Source organism: Adelges cooleyi, unplaced genomic scaffold (genome assembly GCF_023614345.1).
Source record: "Adelges cooleyi isolate 19-005CV unplaced genomic scaffold, UGA_ACOO_1.1 ACOO_flye_CR_arks_rails_tigmint_CR_PRNA_631, whole genome shotgun sequence".
NCBI classification, from domain to species: Eukaryota; Metazoa; Arthropoda; class Insecta; order Hemiptera; family Adelgidae; genus Adelges; species Adelges cooleyi.
Genome location: NW_026096331.1, coordinates 1 through 19,810, shown reverse-complemented (window position 1 = coordinate 19,810; position 19,810 = coordinate 1). Strand labels below are relative to the sequence as shown.

General features: G+C 28.0%; 2 protein-coding genes across 6 annotated transcripts; both read left to right on the top strand.

The window, feature by feature from the left end:
• Window positions 1-4,591: 4,591 nt before the first annotated feature.
• LOC126844112 (uncharacterized) lies at window positions 4,592-10,293 on the top strand. 4 transcript variants are annotated; one of them, XM_050581981.1, is made up of 11 exons: window positions 4,592-4,776; window positions 5,778-6,055; window positions 6,140-6,290; window positions 6,757-6,888; window positions 7,506-7,652; window positions 8,138-8,392; window positions 8,487-8,645; window positions 8,783-8,883; window positions 8,975-9,033; window positions 9,764-9,893; window positions 10,111-10,293. In XM_050581981.1, exons 1-11 carry the CDS (start codon window positions 4,747-4,749, stop codon window positions 10,250-10,252), a joined length of 1,584 nt encoding a protein of 527 aa, XP_050437938.1. In that variant the 5' UTR covers window positions 4,592-4,746; the 3' UTR covers window positions 10,253-10,293. The 4 variants fall into 4 exon arrangements, 3 of the variants coding, with proteins under 3 accessions (XP_050437938.1, XP_050437939.1, XP_050437937.1); XM_050581980.1 differs by having other exon boundaries at window positions 4,594-4,776; window positions 8,945-9,033; XR_007686540.1 differs by lacking the exon at window positions 10,111-10,293 and having other exon boundaries at window positions 4,593-4,776; window positions 8,926-9,033; window positions 9,764-9,828.
• Window positions 10,294-13,357: 3,064 nt separating this feature from the next.
• On the top strand, window positions 13,358-17,201 carry LOC126844114 (ileal sodium/bile acid cotransporter-like). Of its 2 annotated transcripts, XM_050581984.1 has the most exons (7): window positions 13,358-13,911; window positions 13,986-14,218; window positions 14,277-14,451; window positions 15,460-15,722; window positions 15,795-15,981; window positions 16,116-16,210; window positions 16,288-16,410. In XM_050581984.1, exons 1-6 carry the CDS (start codon window positions 13,566-13,568, stop codon window positions 16,187-16,189), a joined length of 1,278 nt encoding a protein of 425 aa, XP_050437941.1. In that variant the 5' UTR covers window positions 13,358-13,565; the 3' UTR covers window positions 16,190-16,210; window positions 16,288-16,410. The 2 variants fall into 2 exon arrangements, with proteins under 2 accessions (XP_050437941.1, XP_050437940.1); XM_050581983.1 differs by lacking the exon at window positions 16,116-16,210 and having other exon boundaries at window positions 13,362-13,911; window positions 16,288-17,201.
• Window positions 17,202-19,810: the final 2,609 nt, after the last annotated feature.

Genomic DNA, 19,810 nt, shown 5'->3' with positions numbered 1-19,810 from the left:
GGTTGCTGACAAAATTCTGTTGAGTTTGGTCTAGGTTTGAGCGGATTTAGTGCAAAAATGTTGAACTTATGTAGGTTTTAGTGTGTTTTTGTGTTGGACATACCTTGGGTAAACCTAGTTTATTCTTCCTATTTAAAAATGTTTGTACTATCAACACTAGTGATGGAAAATAAATCCGGATTTTCTTAAAATCCGTAAAAGCCGGTTTTCGGGTTTCAAAGTTCAATGAAAAAAATCCGGATTATACGAAGAATCCGGATTTCACGAAGACTCTGGATTTCACGAAGAATCCGGATTTAACGAAGAATCCGGTTAATGACAAATCCGGATTTCAAAATTTGAACTTAAGAAACCGTAACCTGGGTTTAAATAAAAAGCCAAATTACCGATTTTAAAATTTATAATGCCATTTTGTAATTACTAATTCAGCAGTTCAAGATGACCAAATTGTTCAATTTAGTTGACTTTTAATCCTCTATGAAATGCTATTATCGGACCCCTTCAACTAAATTACCCTAAGTTATATGTTTCTAATGAACTTTAAGTTTCATATATGTAATCTAGCTTAAATACAAAGTAAGTATGCTGTATTACAGTTCACTATTTGTGCTATATTGAAAACAATTACCTATTTAAAAATTGTAAGCCATATTTGAGTAGTTTTTACATGCTTTTCTTTAACTCGCTAACACGTACGTACGTCCGTACGTCTGTACGTTTGTACGGATATTTTTCAAATCTTGCAAAATTAATTTAACCCACTTCCTGATGTCGTAGAAGGCTGAAACGTGGCACAGACACTCATCTCGGATGACACTATAATATAATGTTATCATATTGGGACTCGGGCATCCAGGTCGCCCTACACAGGGTTATATGTGGGGGTCATTTCACTAAAATTGCATGTTTTTTTCAAATCTTCTAAAATTAATTTAACCCACTTCCTGATATCATATAGGCTGAAATTTAACCTAGACACTCATTTTGGATGACAATACAATGTTCCGTCAAAATATTGGGACCTAGACATCCAGGTCGCAAATGCCGGGGGGTCAAATATGGCGGCCATTTCACTAAAATTTAATTTTTTTTTTCAAATCTTCTAAAATGAATTTAGTAATCTATTCACCAATTATTAAGTACCTTTATTAGGACTAAAAAGTAAAAAATAAAATAAATAAATAAATAAAACTTTGTTTTTAAAAACATGCTTTTCTAAAAATAGTTTAAAGTGAACTAAAAATTAAAAAATAATTTTATTACAAGAACAATTTACCAATCAACTGCAGCACATTTTATTTTAAATGTCAATTACTTTAAAAACAGCTGAAAATTAACTACAATTTTATATAATGTAATTGGTTCTACTGCTTAACTATTTATATCAAAAAGTATTATTAGTATTATTATTATTTATTAAGATTTAAGACATATACAATTCCAGATTGACTTATTTTTTTTCCTAATTTATATATATATATATATATATATATATATTGTGTTGTGTATTTTTCATATTATTACAACTTATTGCTCTAATCTATTATAAAAGTGTCATTGAGACTTGTAAATCGTGTTTATACATAATGTTCTTATAACTATAAAAACAGATACCTAATTTACTAATTCAATAATTAAATATTTTTTTGTACACTACATAAACGCGTTGTACATAATACCAAATAATTAACAAATATAATTTATTTATTATCGTAAAAAAATTGAAATCCAATCTACGAATTTATAATGAAAACTCCGAAATCCCGATTTATAATGAAAACTTCGAAATCCGGATTTATAACGAAAACTTCGAAATCCGGATTTCGATGTTCGAATACTACAACTCCGGATTTCGAATTTCGAAGTTTAAAACTCCGGTTTTTTGAACTTCGCAAAATCCGGATTTTCCCATCACTAGTTCAAATGAAGGATGTTTAACATATTGAATACTCTCTTTGTTTGAGTATACAATGATGTGTTCGATATAAATTTTATTATAAAGTCCAGACACCGTTATCTTAATTTATATGCAGAGTATAATACAGTAAATAATTATAGATTCTACAAATAAATAATAAATTAGCCTTAGTAAGTTTTATCCTTAACAATACCTGCTATTGTCTAATAACTATAAATATATATATAAATAATGTCATGATAATAATTGAATAGTTTTATAACATATTCAATATTTTTGATATTTTCATTTTAGTCAGTTATCAATAAATCAAGGTATATAACTATTTTCTTTTTAAAAGTAACGCAGTTACATCTTATATGAATCATAATTCATGAAACACAATTTTGTATCTCTACACAGTTTTGACCTCTAAACTTTAAGTTATCCAGATTAAAATATTTTTGAATATTGAAAACCATATGCTCAGTTTTATTCAAATTCAACTATAAGAAACTCGTAAAACCATGTAAATTGTTTTAATATCTAAATATTATATTACTTCATTATTTGGGATTTAATGATTTTTCAAATATTTTTGATAGAGGCAGTGATAACGATATTGCTTTATAATGGCTACAGTCTAGTAATTATAACTAGAGCCCTAGTAATTATAATTACCGACTGAAATAATAGATAATAATTACTGAACAATTATTTATTTCCCGTTTTGTGTATAGGAATGGAGACACATTTGTTAAAACTATTTGGGCACTTACCTGAAGATAATGATAAATTAAATACCTACAACTTCTGTACTTTTCATTGTTAAGTACAACTGTTTAACAGTATAAAGTTAGAATTATCTTCTACTAGTGTGATCTAGTATTTCTAACCAAAACTATGGAGGTATAAGATATTCCTAACACAATTATACCATTTTTTAATTAATGATAAATAAAAATGGGTTTATATTATCTGTTTTTAAATGTTCACTTAGTTAAAATAGAGTTAACCTGACCGCTTGATATCCAACCTTTTAATTTCTGATTTGATAATTTTATTATATACATATTAGTGGAATTGGAAATAGCCTCATTAATTTTCCCATTAAATATATCCAAAGCTACGTCTATATCATTTAAATTTTCACAACTTGACCAATCTTAAGTAAATATTAACATACTTAAATCAGTCTTATTATAACTTATTTAACTTTTTGTGGGCAAAAAGAGCTTTAATAGCAGATCTCGATGAGAACGAGATAAGAGATAAATAAATATGATGAGATGCTGCAACTTGCAATTGTATCTATTTATTGTATAATATGTATTATTTCTATTTTTTTTTATAATATAAGAAAAGTATACATTTCTTAATAAAAGGAATGTAGACAGTTTTTGTGTGGTATTAAAACTTTAAGTTCATCGTAGAGACTTGGTTATCGCTAAGTAAATGGCCATATTAAATGAATAAGTACATAGATTAATAAAATATGGGCTATGCAATCTTCTAACAAATATGGACATTTTCATATCAAAAGGTAATTGTAAATTTGCAAATTTATATTGACCAAAAATTGAATCATATTTTGAAATCATATGAATAACTTTTACTGAACAAATTCATATTGTTTAGTTTGGTTTCTTTAATAAAAATATATACCCAGAGTAGCTTAATATAAACTAACTTCTGTAAAATATTAAGTGAATAATAATTATTTTAAAAACCTACTAATAGATTATAAATCACATTCAGTCCTGCAAGGTATTTTAATACAGACATTTAAAATACATTATTTGGTATTGAATACTATTTTTGATAATTTGTTATTAGGTTCACTTTGGACTATAAATTTATAATGTATATATTGATTTGTGTAGAAACTTGAAAATTAAATATGAGTTTTATTCTAGTTATTTAAACTACAAGTGTCATATGTTCCGTTTTTCTTGCTTTAATATATCTTTTAGGTACCAAATTTTGTTAATAATATATCTTCTAAACGACAAGATTGAAGACAAAGCTCATAAGCTCCTACCTGTATTCTTTAACTACAGAATACATATGTAAGATGTGGTAAAACTAATTTATACTTGATAGTCAAATTTTGAAATCGTCAACTAATTTAGGTAAAAAGTAAAAAAAATGTTTTATTTAAATAGTAATATAAACAATTTGTGGGAAATTTCAATAAAATTATTATTATTTTATACCAAATAATATTAAATTATAACATATACTTATAAGTTATGTATACACACTAATAAAATGTAATTTATTATAAGTTTTACATTATATAATTTTACGTGTAAAGTGAATACACGATTAATTAGAGAATTGATAAAGATCTAACTACAATTTGCAATAAAGACTTAACTAAACTGAACTTAACTAAAGGCAATGCTTTTGATATTAAAATACGAAATTTCTCTTGGCGGGTTTTTGGTAAAATCGATGTTGGTACTATCTGTAGTATTACACATTTTATAGGTTATGTAACATTTATTTCTTATCATGCGTTATCATTTTTTGGAAGCACTACCCCCAACTCGACCTATACAGTGCTGATAACACGACCGAGTGTAACAAGCCGCATCACCAAGGTAAATCCACCTTGGTATCAGGTATCTACAATCTACAGCCTTGGTTACAAACGAATGATTATTTATAATTTGTTATGATTTATTAATTTAACAATCGACGTTTGGAACTTCAAAATAAGTTTTGATTGTATTTACTAATCTTTGTTTATTTACGATGTGTTTTCAAATTTTTTTACCATTTACTGTTAACTGTTTTTAAATTAAGTAATTTATGTTTTGATTTGGTTATAATTACTGGCAAATATGAACAATGAGCGTGACTTTAAATTTCAAGTTCGTTTTTTACAATTAATTTTGTATTTAAAATAATATTAATACTTTTTCTAATCCAAATCATTAAGGTTTACATCGACTTGACTATCCCATGCCCGATTTTCAATTTTTTTTTCTAATCCGTTTGATTATTAATGCTGATGGTGCAAAAAAATTTGGAGAAACGCTTAGTTCCTAAGTTGAAGTTTGCATATTATAGCGTCTATAATAATAGGGGGCTGCAGTCGTAGCCACCTGCCGCCACACCATACATTTGTCAGTGACGCGAGAATAAGTTAGGTCTCGTTAGGTCGCTGACGCTTTCAGAGGGGTATCAGGTTAGTTTCATTCTTGCTAGCTATTTTTTCCTCTGGAAGATTAGGGGCGTGAGAACCCAACCAATGAAGAGGCTCCAGTTGGCAGGCATAGGCAGTTGTTTTATGTAGCTAAAGTTTTACTAACTTAAAGCTTTTAATTCTTAAGAAAATTATATTTGTTGTTCAATACATTATTGATTATAATAATAATAAAAATAAATAACTAATAACTCTGTAGCAGTGCGTACTCTCATCGCTAACAAATGTATGGTGCGACGGTGGGCAGCTGAAGATTCAAATATGAGTGTTAAAAGCATAGGCTACTGGTTTATGCAAAAATGATGTGGGAAATTGTGTCGAGTGAAGGTGGGTCGACTCCAATTGAAATATTATGTGGATAATTTTCAGATGTATCCGCATAAAGATTGAAAAAAGAAGTTATTAAGTTTTTCGGTTTTCATAATAAAAATATGTGACTATATATTTTAGTATAGTTTGTCTCACAAGATACTGATACTGCGCAGAAACCAAAACGTGTCGCTCTTGTCTTCTAAGGCGCATACAAGAATAAATGCGTTTTGATTTTTGCGCAGTACTGTTCTCTCATGAGACAGAGTATAGTATCGGAAATACTAGTACACAATTTTTTACAACACTGACTGTTACTATTTCTTACTAAATCTAACTAATCTAATTGAATTTCAGTATGTATCAAAAGAAGATTTCAATAGAACATATAAAAAAATCACACGTGATCGCCAAAAACAAATTGATGACTGGCATTGGAGTAACTATGTAGAATCAATTAAGGCTGAAGAATCAAAGAGTACATTTACAATAGAAAATAATAACGAGGATAAAGAAATTGTTTATCCCCGTCCATCAGATATGTGTTCAATAAGCAAATTTAGTACGTTGAATTCTGCGAAGTTGTATTCATTGCATGATCCTTCAGACATTAATAATATCCATGGACTAAGAAAGTATTTATTTGGTGATTTTAATTTTAGAACTAATTTAGGTGTGTAAATATATATTGAATAATGTTTTAATTTTATTTATTTCAGTCGTCTATTTAAGACATTTAATGAATATTCTACAATTTTGGAAAATGCATTACAACCACCAGTTTTAAAGAATCCTAAGAAAATACGAATTAAAACAAAAGAACTTGATCAACGAGCAAATAAAAATTATATTAATGATCTTAATAAATTGGTATATCATTACATACCTTCTATTATATGTACAGGGTATCTCACAGTATTTATTAGATATTCTATATATGCATTTATATTCTGTTTATGTTATCTTAAATTTTCTTACTGTAAATGGCCTCTTTAGAAATCACTCTGTTGGGTTCAGTACTCCCTAGTACTACTAATAATAATTATAATGCTAAAGCAGTTAAACTTATTAGGTGAATAAAAAAATATGCCCCAAATTCTTCAATAATTCTTAATTGTTGTTTTTTGTTATCAATTTTTGAGTCTCTCTTATAGTTGGTATGCAATAATTATTTGCATTTCATAAATTTATTATAAAATATCAAATTCTTAAAATATATTTACATTTTATTATTATTGTAGCTATATTAGTGGTTAAACTGAAAAACATTTAGTACTACCATTTAAAAACCATTATTATTTCATTCTTAAATAACTTTCTATTTGAATATTTTAAGCTTACAGAATTAAAACAAGATTTTAAAAATAAGGATTTACATGAAAAAAAAGACAAAAGAAATATAATGTTTAGAAGATTATTTCAAATGAAATTAATTTGCGGCCATAAATTAGCAATTGATGCTATTAAGGTAAATAATGAAAAATTATAATAATTTATTAGCAAAACGTGTACGATTTGTTTTGATGAAGATAACGTATTTGTATATTATGCATAAACTAATATTTTCTAAAATTTTTCATTAAAAATAAAAACTATAACAATCTAAATTTTGCAGAAAAATAAATTCTGCATTTTTTTATCCGGAAAACTAAGACCACATTAATTGTTCTACATAGAAAAAAAATTTACTTTTGGTTGTGAATTTGTTATTATATTTATTATAAAATTATTAGGAATGATCCGATATAGATTTTTCACAATATCTGATAATTAATTTCTAATACTGATTGTTCTGTTATAAAACATAAGCCGATACTAATAAAAACCTATATGTCGGCTGTATAAATCCAATATTACAGCCGATATGAATCATGTGACACATCAAATCATATAGTACATTTGTGACAAATGTAATGTTCCACCTTTTTTAATTAAGTTAGAATTTTTTATTTTTATTTAAAATGATTGGTAAAATAACAGTTTTGGGAAAAAAACAATTAACCGATGTGGCCGATATCGATATCCGGTCATGCCAATACTCAGTCCTAAAAATTATACATACATATATGCTGTTGTTTATATTAGGTGTGCTCGCAAACCTTGGAGGCTCGAATCTACAACTCCATTCAAGATAAAATGAAGGAATTAATACAAATAATATCTTGTTTATCTTCGACCACAGGAAAATACTTATATGGTCAATTATATAACAAGAAAAAGAAAGAAAGTTATGTATGTTAAAGTTTGTAACTGAGTTTTAACTTAAGTTATTATTTTTATAGTTTACAATTTAATTCAGTAGTGTAATTAGAGGGAAGGAGATGTCTTGGTTATAAATAATATCTCTCATTTTTATGATTTCGATAACTGTGGGAGATAAAACATTGAAAATGTAATAATGATTATCCAAAAATTAAATAGTCAGATACTCCCCCAACCAAAAAAAAAGACCAAAGTACGCCACTAAATCTTATTTTTCTTTGGATACTCAACGCCCATATTTTTTAAAACTGGTTGGTAAAAATAAGTATTTAAATCAGTGACTCCCAAAAAAAAATTCACTGTTATAATGTCTACAATACGGGTCAAACACAAAAAATAAAAAATAAATGAACCTCTTAAAAAGCCCTTTTAGCCAGAGACAAGCCATGATTTTATTAAAATCGTAAAAGTTAACTACTAACATTTCTTTTTTAGTAATAAATATTTTGTTTTAGGATTTAGTTGCAGCATGCAAGACTTTAATTAACATGTTGGATGACTGTGGATATAAAGATGTGTCTAATGACAACCAAAATAATATTCACTGCGAACAAATTGGTCAAAGCAACAAACTTAATGAGCTCACAAGTAAAGCATTGACTAGAAAGAAAAGCCAAATTACCAATAGCAATTTCAACCATTTAAGCATGTATAACCAAATAAGACCAAAGCTTGGATCATGTTATGCTCAAAAGTGGTCAAAAAATAATGTAAAATAAGAATAACTAACATTAATTTTACTTTATAAAAAACTAAAAATATATATTAGTTTTTTTGTCTATATAATTTCATTCCCGTTTCTAGAAAATCACTGATAAAACTCAAAGCCCAAATTGTGCAAATAATTTTGAAGACAAAACATTATTAACTAAAAATGAAAATAAGTTTGTCTCTTCTGATGATTCAATAGATAATTGTCATAATTTTGATGATGTAAAAACGGCCGTGCAACAATTTTGTTTAGTAACTATGATTGATTGTGATTACATTTTTTAGCACAATGATTAATGTTATTTATATGTTTTAAAGCTGATGAAATATTAAAGATCATCATTTTTGTTTTTTATAACCTAAATAATAATATGTAATTATTAATTTAGGAGACAAATGAACAATTTGAGGGAGAAATAGGACTACATAGACATACTCATCCTTGCACGAGTCCTAAAAGTATCCTGTCAGGAGAGTCAAATACACCAAAGTAAATTTAATTGTGTCACTTTTATATTATTTGGTGTTTTAGTTTAAGCTGTAATTTTCAGGTTATGTTTGTTAACGAAACAACATATTAGACATAATATTGGACTATATGTTATGAAAGAAAATGTCTGGAGGAATTTCAAAACCAAAAGTAAGTAAAAAAACATATTTATAATTTATTAATCTAAAACTTATCATAATCAAATATATTTAATTTCATTCTATAAAGATGATGGAAAATATAATTTATCAATTAAAAATTGCATCAAATTGGTTGAGTAGTTGCCAATCTAGTGTTCTAAAATTATAGGATTATAAAGGTTTTTAGTTTTATTATTATTCTTTTTGTAAATAATCAATACATTTTTTGGTGTAATTAATCTAAGAGTTTTGACCCCGTGTTTTGTAAGATGTGTCTTCAATTTTCTGTTCCTAGTGCTCCTAAATCTTCCTCCACTCCATCTATCCAACTTCTTCCTGGTCCTTTCATATGATCTTCTCCCACGCGGTTTCCATTCCTTTACCAATCTCGAGGTTCTCTCCTTTTCTCTTAAAGTACCCTAGCCGTTGGACTCTTAGTCCTTTAAAATAATCTATTCACTGTCCTCCGGTGGAAGGGTAGCTGAGAGGGTATGGCGGCAAAGTGTAAGTGCTCACTGTTGTTGGTTCGACACTCGGTTACGGGCGCTCCGTTTGCTGGTCGAGCAATCGTCCGGTAAAAATGAGCCGCCATCCGCTCTCCAGCAACGGACTGACGACCCGCCCCGAATAGCGAATTCATCAAGAAACCATCTCATGATGACATGTTTTCATAGCCTGTTAAGCTACATGATAATAAACACTGGCCTTAATTAAATAATCAAATTTAATATTATTTTAAGATGTAAATATATCAGAAGATGGACAACTCAAATTGATTATAAACCAAAAAAATGTAGATGAAATAATTTCTTATAGAAGACAATTTTCCAAGATTCAGTTATCTGATGATCAAGTGGAAACTATATTCAGGTAAACAGATATTAATATACTTGCAATGAAACCTGTTGTACATCAATACAACGGTATATAGAAAGAAACGCTTGCTCATAAAATGGTATCAAAATCAGTTCAGCCGTTTTAGTGTGATTGCGTGACACACACAAACAGCCATTTATACCTTATTATGTTATGTTCGGTTTATTTATAATTTTAATACGATGTATAATAAGAATATTTTGTTAAAAAGTGTTACAGAGTCAATAGCAGATGTTCTATTAAATAAAGTGTTACTAAAATTGGAAATAAGTATTGATGACATAATTACAGATTTAGTTAAAATGGAACTTTCAGAACATTATGAAGTAAATGAAAGTACAAATTTTTGTTGATGTATGTTTTTATTTATTTATATAAATTGTCTCATTTTTATAGCCATTATATTATAAAAAATATACATTATTTAAAATGTTTGACATATACTTCTTGTTATATTTTATACTATCTCACTCTACATTGTCATTGTAACCAATAGGCAAATCAACAATATAATGAACACATTTTCAAATACCTGTTGACTTATGATTCATTCGCACATATAGAAACCTAAAAATTTGCTATGGCCATTATGTAATTTTCTCCCATTTTTATTTTTCCTCTGTGACTACAGTTTTTAAGAATATCTTATATGTAATTGCTCCCTCAAGTCCTAAAACTTCCCTAAAAATAGAAATAAAGAAAAAGCTTTCACCTCTTCTAGGGGAAAAGTTGTATGATATTTTTTTGTTATGCTTAAAGACTATTCTATACAAATTTGAAACTGATTTGACATTTAGCTATAATTCAGTTTAAAAATATGTACATTTTTTCAGGTGTTTTTCTCGATTATAACGGGGATGGGATAACATTTTAAAATAGTTGACCCCCTCTTGAGTAAAATTTCTCATCTATAATATACTAGCTACATGAAGACATCAGCTCAGCGGTTAAAAGTATTGTGTATCCAGATACTCAAATAAATAAAATAAAAATACTCATTGTTAAAACAATGTCATCTTAGCTACGCATCGAAACTAAAAACATTATTTTTGGCTATAGATATATACTTAAAAAATATCCCCTAGAAAAGGTAGAAATTTTTTCTTTATTTCCAGAAGACCTAAGGCCTGAAAACAAGACTAAAGTAAGTGTGGGGCTAAACAATTTTTCTTTTCGCTAAAACCTTATTCGGACTATTACGAACATTAAAAAAAATGAGGCAAATCGATCCAGCCGTTCTCAAGTGATGCGATTAGCTACGAACAGCATTTCCCTTGTATATATATTGAGAGAGAGGTTCATTATTACTTAGGTGTTTTTGAAGCGACTGAAGCAAGTTTGTATCATGTGTGCATGATTTTTACAAGGTAAAAGAGGGATTAGTAGATGTTTTTAGAATTCTCAGAGACGACAACAACCAAAAATAGGTGTTACCAAATGGTATTATTTCTGTAACTACTATTATAAACGAATAACGATAGTTTCTGTAATATACACGTACTGCGTACTCAAGACAAAAAACGTATATTTGCACTAGTGTGGCTTATAAAATCTCTGAATTCCTCATACAAGTCTATATGTTCATTAATTGTGTGAGGGCAACATTTTTAAGGACATTATTGACAATGCTTGTACATCTACAGATACACATCAAGGCGTTTATTTGAAAGTGATTTAATCACATATAGTAATAATAATAATTTCTATAAATCTATGACCTCTCCCTCCCCGCTATATGTCTCGGTCCTAACTCACTCCTATTGTACTGTCTGTTTAATTATACGACAGAAACGACCTTTATTAAAGCCAGCTGCCCGACGCACAGTGGGGCAAGAGGGCTCCAAAGTTGGCAAAAAAAAATAAAATAATAAAATGCGGAACTGTTTATAAACTAATACAATTATTGTTTATTTTATTTTCCCCGACTCCGTTCTCCCGTTGCGCGATTCGCCATCGAGTTCATTGGCATCTTAATACCGTTGCACCAGTCGCTACTTGTTATGCCCAATTTGTTAGATACCCAACTATTCGCAGGGGTAAACGATTTGTACCATTTCACCCCTATTCCTCTCTGTGGCATTGGTGCCCATTTATCGAATTCTAATGCCCTAAGTTCTGCCCGTATTGCGCGTGCATTTTTTCCCGCAACTCCGCCAAGCGTACCTCTACAATGTTTAATTTCCAAGTACATGTTGCGGGCAGTATGTAGATGATTGTCATCGATCTTATAAAATAATTTTTTCATTTTTTGCAAATTGTTGTTTAATTAAACAAAATTAAATTAAAATTATAGAAAGCAATCATTTTACGTTAAAACTAGATAACCATCACATAGTTATGTGTACACTGTACACTAGGGATTTGATTTGCTTCAAACATTTTTTTTAACCCCACAACGAAAAATGGGTTCGTCTTGGTGAAAACAGTGTGAAACATTAAATCCACGGAGTCTTTAAACAGATTTTAATATAAGTATCGATTTTTTAAAAATTATTTCTTATCTTTTTGACCTTATATTAAATTTGTATAAATTTATAAATAAAAAAAACAATATTTTTGATAGTATACATGTACTCAATTTTTCTATCGGTTATTTCTATCTAAACTTTATAAAAAATGTGTGCCGTTATTTTTGTTATTATATCAAATTTTCGTTTTTTTTAATTTTTGTAAGAAAGTGCAACAAAAAAAAAAAATTGAGCGTAAGCACTAGGTAAATATGTACTATCAAAAATGTATTTATAAATTATAAGTTTATAAAAAATTAATATAAGATCAATGAGAACTGAAGTATTAAAAAATATAAACTTCTATTAAAATCTTGTTTTTTTTTTCAATTTTCCATAGATTTTATTACAATTAAACCACTATAAATGTAAAACAAATATAATATAGTTTTAATAGTCAAGACTTAATTATTATAGTTATAATCAATCTTCAGTCTTTCTATGAGCTTTTGAACGCCGGTAGTTAGAACTATGCGCCTTTAAAATTACAGTTATGCGTAATTAAAAAACGGTGTATCTAGTGTAATGAATAAATAATAATAATAAATGGAATGAAGAATACCAATGCGTCTAGCCAAAAAAAAAATCGTGAAATATTTTTTTTTTACCTGACACTTTTTTTTACCGAGATGTATCCATTTTTCGTTGTGGAGGCGAAAAAATGTTAACTTGGGACGAGTCCATGTTGGCTGTACGCCAATCTTAGTATTATATTTTGCCTATATTCAAGGCGCAAGAGCCGGTCAATAGAGCCTATAGGCAATAATATTTACAATCCTGGCGGATGCACGAACCCGAAGAATGTTAATAATAACATTGATTATGTAATAATGTCTATTACACTCAATCAATGATAATAATAATTATTTCTGTATTACCCCCCACTTTCTTTTACCATAAATGTATTCTGATAAAAGATGTGGTTCTGTTATCACAAATTACATTATAATTTAAATTTTTCAGATGTTATTTAATGAATAGTATTTAATTTTATGCATCAAATCGTTATAGTTTCATTTATTAATATGTAAAATAACTTAATACTTGTGTTTGAAGTTATGACTGGTTTTCATTATGTAATTTTGAACTTGTTTCCACGTGTATCATTGTTATACAATACATAGTTATTTTGGCGACAGTTTTTATACAATATTCTATTATGAATTTAACAGTCTTATTGAATATTTTAGTCTTAGTAACTTGTGCTACAATTGTTACTGTTGACAGCTGGGATGTCCAACTGAACAATTCTATTGTAGACCAACTTCAAATGGGCGAAAGTATACAAGTAGAGTTCAACTCTACCGCTTTTCAAAATAATAATTCAGGAAATGAATTTAGAAAAATTGAGTTAATTAGTACAAATTTGGAAGTTGTATCAATATCACCAAGGTTTTTTGATTTACCAACACCCAATAACCTAACAAATACATGGAGTGGTACGTTCAATATAACTGGGAAATTCATAGGATATACAAAAGTTTATTTCCAAATGGTAAAATTCAGTAAGTTACTGAATAATAACGATATCAAAAAATCTTTAATATAATAATTAATAAAATATTTATTATGTTTTTAGAAAATTCTGCTATAGAATCGATTGTGAATTCAAGTGAAAACCATATTAACGTAGTTGTAGTCAGAAAGCAAAGACTAATTGACAATGTTTTCATAGTATCTGTTGCTATACTGATGAGTATTATATTTATAAATTTGGGATGTGCTCTAGAACTAAAACAACTGAAAGAATGCATTAAAAAACCAATAGCTCCAATAATAACATTCCTTGCTCAATTTGTAATATTACCAATTGTAAGTCATTTAGCTATTAATATTTTATTGTGTTTTTTAATCATTGTTTTTGTTGCAGATAAGCTATTATTATGCAAAACTCATATTTCCTAATTCAGTTACCATGCAATTGGGATTGTATTTTACTGGAATCAGTCCTGGAGGAGGAGCAGCAAGTGTATGGGCTTTACTTTTAGGTGGCAACATTAACCTAAGCGTTTTACTTACTACACTTGGTACTTTGCAATCTTTTAGTAAGTATTATTCACCAACAAGTTGTTTATTTTATTACATACTAACGCGTTGGCCACCTGGCAACAGTATTTTTATATCTATTTGTTCAAGAGATAAAACTGTTCATTTTATCAACAGCAGTATAATAATAAACAACTGTGCTGAGGCCAACGACCATACAATGGTCGTATGTTAAAAAAAAATGTAGTGTATTTTAAAGTATAAATTATAAAAAAATAACTAGTTCCAATGACAAATTCTCATTTATGTGTTAATAAGTATATATTAAAGTAGTAAGTATCTTTTAATTAAGATTTTATAAAATAGCTATCGTTTTAAGATATTTTGTAAATTGTTATATATTTTAAACCATGTTTCATAATAGTTTTTGTTAGAAAAACATGGGTATTTTTTAGTTCAATAACAAATAATAATTATAAAATAATGAAATATTTTCAAAACATTTTTATTTAGCGCATCTGATAGTTTATTGTTTAAAATTATTGACTCTTTTAATGACTTTAAATGACCTTTTAGCTTTGATGCGAAGCTAAAGGTATTATTTTTTATAATGATGTGTTTTTATTTTAATTTATGTATGTAGACCCACAATATCTTCTCAACTGATAAACCGATTTCATCATATAGCAACTCTATAAATCAGATATTGTACCTATATTTAACCAAAAATTTAAAAAGTTCATCCCTTCTCCTTCATAATCAAGAAAAACACACAAAAAATGTACACATTTTAAAACTTTTTTAGAACCCTCTAAATAATTTTTAAAAATAGTCAGATTAGTTCCAAATTTGTATGACATATTATTTAGATAAAGTATCAAAAAAATATCTTGAAAGTTAAAACCTTATCACTAAAAGGGACGGAAGCTTTCTTTTTATTTTATTCGCTTGTTTCGAGTACAGTTTTAGGATTGAACAATACCTTCCCAGCTCCGCATTGAATCTAAAACTAACATTATAACTTAATAATCTAATTAACTGACTTTATTTTATGTTTGTTTTTACAGTAATGATTCCATTTTGGGCTATATTCTTAGGAAAACGTATTTTTGATATAGAAGAAATACCAGTTCCTTATTCACGCATTGGTTCATCTGTTGTAGCATTGATCATACCCTTGTTAATAGGTTACTCTATTCAGTGTTTTATGCCAAGAGTGTGTAAATTAATGATTCGAGTATTAAAGCCGTTATCTAGTTGTCTGATATTATTTATAATTATTTTTGCCATTGCTACTAATTTGTATCTGTTTCAAATATTTTCATGGCAAGTGAGTATTGAATTTGTTTTTTAATAAACCTAATATCATGTTATCATACCTATATTTCAAATTTTAATGTAGATCATTTTAGCTGGAGCCATATTGCCTTGGACAGGCTTTTTAATTGGTTTCATTACAGCATATATTGTAGGCTTACCCAAAGCAGACATTGTATCAATGACTATTGAATCTGGTATACAGAACACTGGTATTGCCATTTTTATGTTGAAATTCTCATTAGGACAACCAGCTGCAGATATAACAACAGGTACTTTGATAACCTGGCATAAATGTTTTTATATAACTACTGTAACATATAAAGTATTATGTACTATTTATTATAGGTACATATAGATTAAACGTGTTATATAATAATTAATAGGTAATATGAATTTTTGGTAGTGTTGTATTGGACCCGATACTATGTTACACCATATATTTTTGGGATCAAGTCAATAAATATATTGCTATATTAGTATACACTGTAGCCTACCTATGTATGTTTAGTCAATGTTATATCTTTGTTGATTACTTTTGAAACTGTATAATTCCGATTAAATTTACTTTGTTTTAGTTGTGCCAGTGGCTGTTGCATTAATGACACCCATCCCTTTAACAGTGGCTTTCCTTATACAAAAGTGTGTGCGAAAAAAAGGAGAAGTAGGACATCAAGATGTTGCTACTATTTCAATGTTAGATGAAAAAGAAAATGGAATACAAACAGAACCTACTTTACTGACTGCATCTGATAATTTAAGAAAACAAGTATAGATATTGAGAGGTTTTTTCTGTTTAGGGAGGAAGGGAGAGTATAGTAGAGTAGAGGTATTAAAACTTATATTATATTTGTTTAAAAGAAAAGAAGCCATGAGCAACATTTTTTTAAACCTGTGTAGGCGCAATCAATAGAGTAATTTATGGGTCACTACCACTAAAATAAAAATAAATTTACTTAGTCTTTTTCCTTTGAAACATTTATGTGTTAATGTGTTTCTAAAATATTTATTATATTTCGTAATCCTAAGTACCGTGTTTAAATGAATAATCGGGTGTATAAATTGGTAATTTTTATTTTATTTAGCATTTGTTATTTTGTAATTGTTCCCGTTTAAGTACGCTTTAAATACATGCTAAATATCCTAAAAAAATGTATTCAAATTTGGTTTAATATATTTGCAAGATAACCAAGAAACGTTAAAGTAATTAAATCATATTGCTAAAAGCAATTATAAGATTTTATTTTTATTTTCACCTGAGTGAATTTAAATCCTGTAACCCCCACCAAATATCCCACTGGTCTAACTCAACAGTATTGTACATTGTTAGTAAATTTGAAATTTGTTGTTAGTTATGGATAATTTTTATTTGACAATTCCTTCCATAAATCTCTCAGACCATTTTATTTTGAATAAAAAATAACATCACAAAATGTACCAACATGTTTTTCCTTTGAAAAAAATTAATTAAGTTATAATATTCTACAATTGAAATGTCGTTATGTTAACAAATGTTTGTTGTATCTTTATTCTGTCTATTAACTACTTAATAAAATTATTTGAATTGTTTCTTAAAAACTGTATTGTTTTATTTATATATACATTTTTCATGTAAATTAAAAAAAACCCTTTTCTACAAAAAATAAGACACCTATGGTTTTACGCTAGAATATTTCAGTAGCAATGCTATCGTCATCAGTGCTCACAACAGACTATTGAGTCTTTTTAAGAACCAATGAAATAGTCAAAGATATTTATTCTTTTCTATAACACAATTTTTGCTTAGATTATCAGATATTTGTTATAAACAAGTTTTTGAGGTACCCATAATGTGGGGTCTCCTCCTCGCGTAATCATGTGCATATTTTTGTAAATATTATAAAAAATACTTATTGTAAATTTTTTTACAGATTGTATGTCTCAATAAAAGCGTTTCTAAAAAAAAAAGTATAATTTTTTAATTTTAATTTTTAGTGACTATTATTAAAATAGTAAAAGAAATATTAAATCACCACTTTTAAACTAAGACGGATTAAAATATAAAAAACAGTAGATTAAAAAAAAAAAATTCACTTTAAAGCTTTTTCTCTATATACATAGCTATTCAATATTAATAGCTTTTAGTGAGTTTATAGAATCTATATTATGCTCCACAAATGAGCTCACGATTAGCATTTTGGGTATCTTTTCTATTTCTCTCTCTCTCTTACGTTTAATATCTGTTATTCCCGTCGATCTGGACTTATAGACAGTTAGAAGTAAGAAGAAAGTATAAAAAAAAAGAAATCATAAAACCTTTCCCTTAGAAGGGGTGAAAACTTTTTCTTTATTTCTATTTTTAGGGAAGTTTTAGGACTTGAGGAAGCAATTACATATAAGATATTCTTAAAAACTGTAGTCGCAGAGGAAAAATAAAAATGGGAGAAAATTACATAATGGCCATAGCAAATTTTTAGGTTTCTATAAGTGCGAATGAATCATAAGTCAACAGGTATTTGAAAATGTGTTCATTATATTGTTGATTTGCCTATTGGTTACAATGACAATGTAGAGTAAGATAGTCTAAAATATACTATTCACAAACAACCATTCTGTTCTTTATTTTATTTTCGATGTTCTGGTGGATCTAAATCAAATAACTTGCTCATATCAGTTTTAACTGGTATGAGCACTTAAATGTGTATATTTCAACTTTTTAACCATTAGACTTTTGTTTGTTAATAAATAATGAAATACATATCCTTAAAATAATTAAATGCTTTACAACTTCGAATAACACAATATTAAATAATAATAAAATGTGATTTAATTATTATATATTTATATGTATATATATATCATTTTATTATTCCATGGCTTTTCAATTTTCATTCCATGGGAAACCTAACAACTCTATCTATTCTTTCCACTGAGCTGAATACATGGAACGCGCATAATGCATATTTTTCTTATAATAAAAATCACAACATAGAAAAAAGATTAAATGAATCACAAGATAAGTAAAAGTATAATTTATAAATTGAAGATCTCCCATACAGATACAGTAATTTATAAATTGTAAACATTTGTATGCAGTATCATTGATTATAAATAATATAGATAGCCCACTGGCATGTATTTTTTGCTGCGCGTTAATTGTTGCCGTTGTAGAGCGCTTTATACTGCTTTTAGTTATGGCAGTTAGTACCGTGAGCGCTGACGATCGACGCGCAGGCGCAATACTGCCAGGAACGACGTAGTGCGCTTGCGCGTCGATCGTCAGCGCTCACGGTACTAACTGCCATAACTAAAAGCAGTATAAAGCGCTCTACAACGGCAACAATTAACGCGCAGCAAAAAATACATGCCAGTGGGCTATCTATATTATTTATAATCAATGATACTGCATACAAATGTTTACAATTTATAAATTACTGTATCTGTATGGGAGATCTTGAATTTATAAATTATACTTTTACTTATCTTGTGATTCATTTAATCTTTTTTCTATGTTGTGATTTGTCTGTAGTCTGCACGTCCATCTATTAAGAAATAATATAGTTTGTGTTTCTCGTATAGATTTAATTCGGTTTAAACTAAGAGAACTCCAAACATGTACACTAGAAATTCAGGTACGCAATATTCATACATTATTTCATTACTTTGTAAATGTGTAATTAGAATTTATAGATTTAGTAGTATTTTAGTTGATAGTGTGTATAAATTGGGTTGTAACTTTTTTAAAAAGAAGTAAAATCGTTTTGGCTTAGAAAGACAATTTCTTTAACGGTTTAGTATGTATTTAAGTTTTGAAAATGTGGTTTCGCACCTCACTCGTGTATAAGAAAGTGTCAATACAAATTTATAAACCATATAAAGATAAGAATGGGCTGAAGTATATAAGTTATATTTATGTAGTACAGCATATACACACCTAATACAATTTTGACAGGCCTTTCCTTTACCTTTTTCTGTACACATTGTATCATCATCACTTTCAATAAAATCTTCTTCTTCAATCAGCTCTTCCATAATGTTGAAACCAGAAACAATTTTTTTGATTCTTGGCCATTTTAAAATAAAATCTTTAAGTTCAGGTTGAATTCTACCAGCTGTTATTTC

Coding starts and splice junctions, on each gene's coding strand:
- LOC126844112 (XM_050581980.1), top strand. CDS start 4,747: ATGAACAATGAGCGTGACTTTAAATTTCAA. Junction 4,777..5,777: donor AGCGTGACTTTAAATTTCAA/GTTCGTTTTTTA, acceptor ATTGAATTTCAG/TATGTATCAAAAGAAGATTT. Junction 8,884..8,944: donor GGAGAGTCAAATACACCAAA/GTAAATTTAATT, acceptor TGTAATTTTCAG/GTTATGTTTGTTAACGAAAC.
- LOC126844114 (XM_050581983.1), top strand. CDS start 13,566: ATGAATTTAACAGTCTTATTGAATATTTTAGTCTTAGTAACTTGTGCT. Junction 13,912..13,985: donor TTTCCAAATGGTAAAATTCA/GTAAGTTACTGA, acceptor TTATGTTTTTAG/AAAATTCTGCTATAGAATCG. Junction 15,982..16,287: donor AGCTGCAGATATAACAACAG/GTACTTTGATAA, acceptor ACTTTGTTTTAG/TTGTGCCAGTGGCTGTTGCA.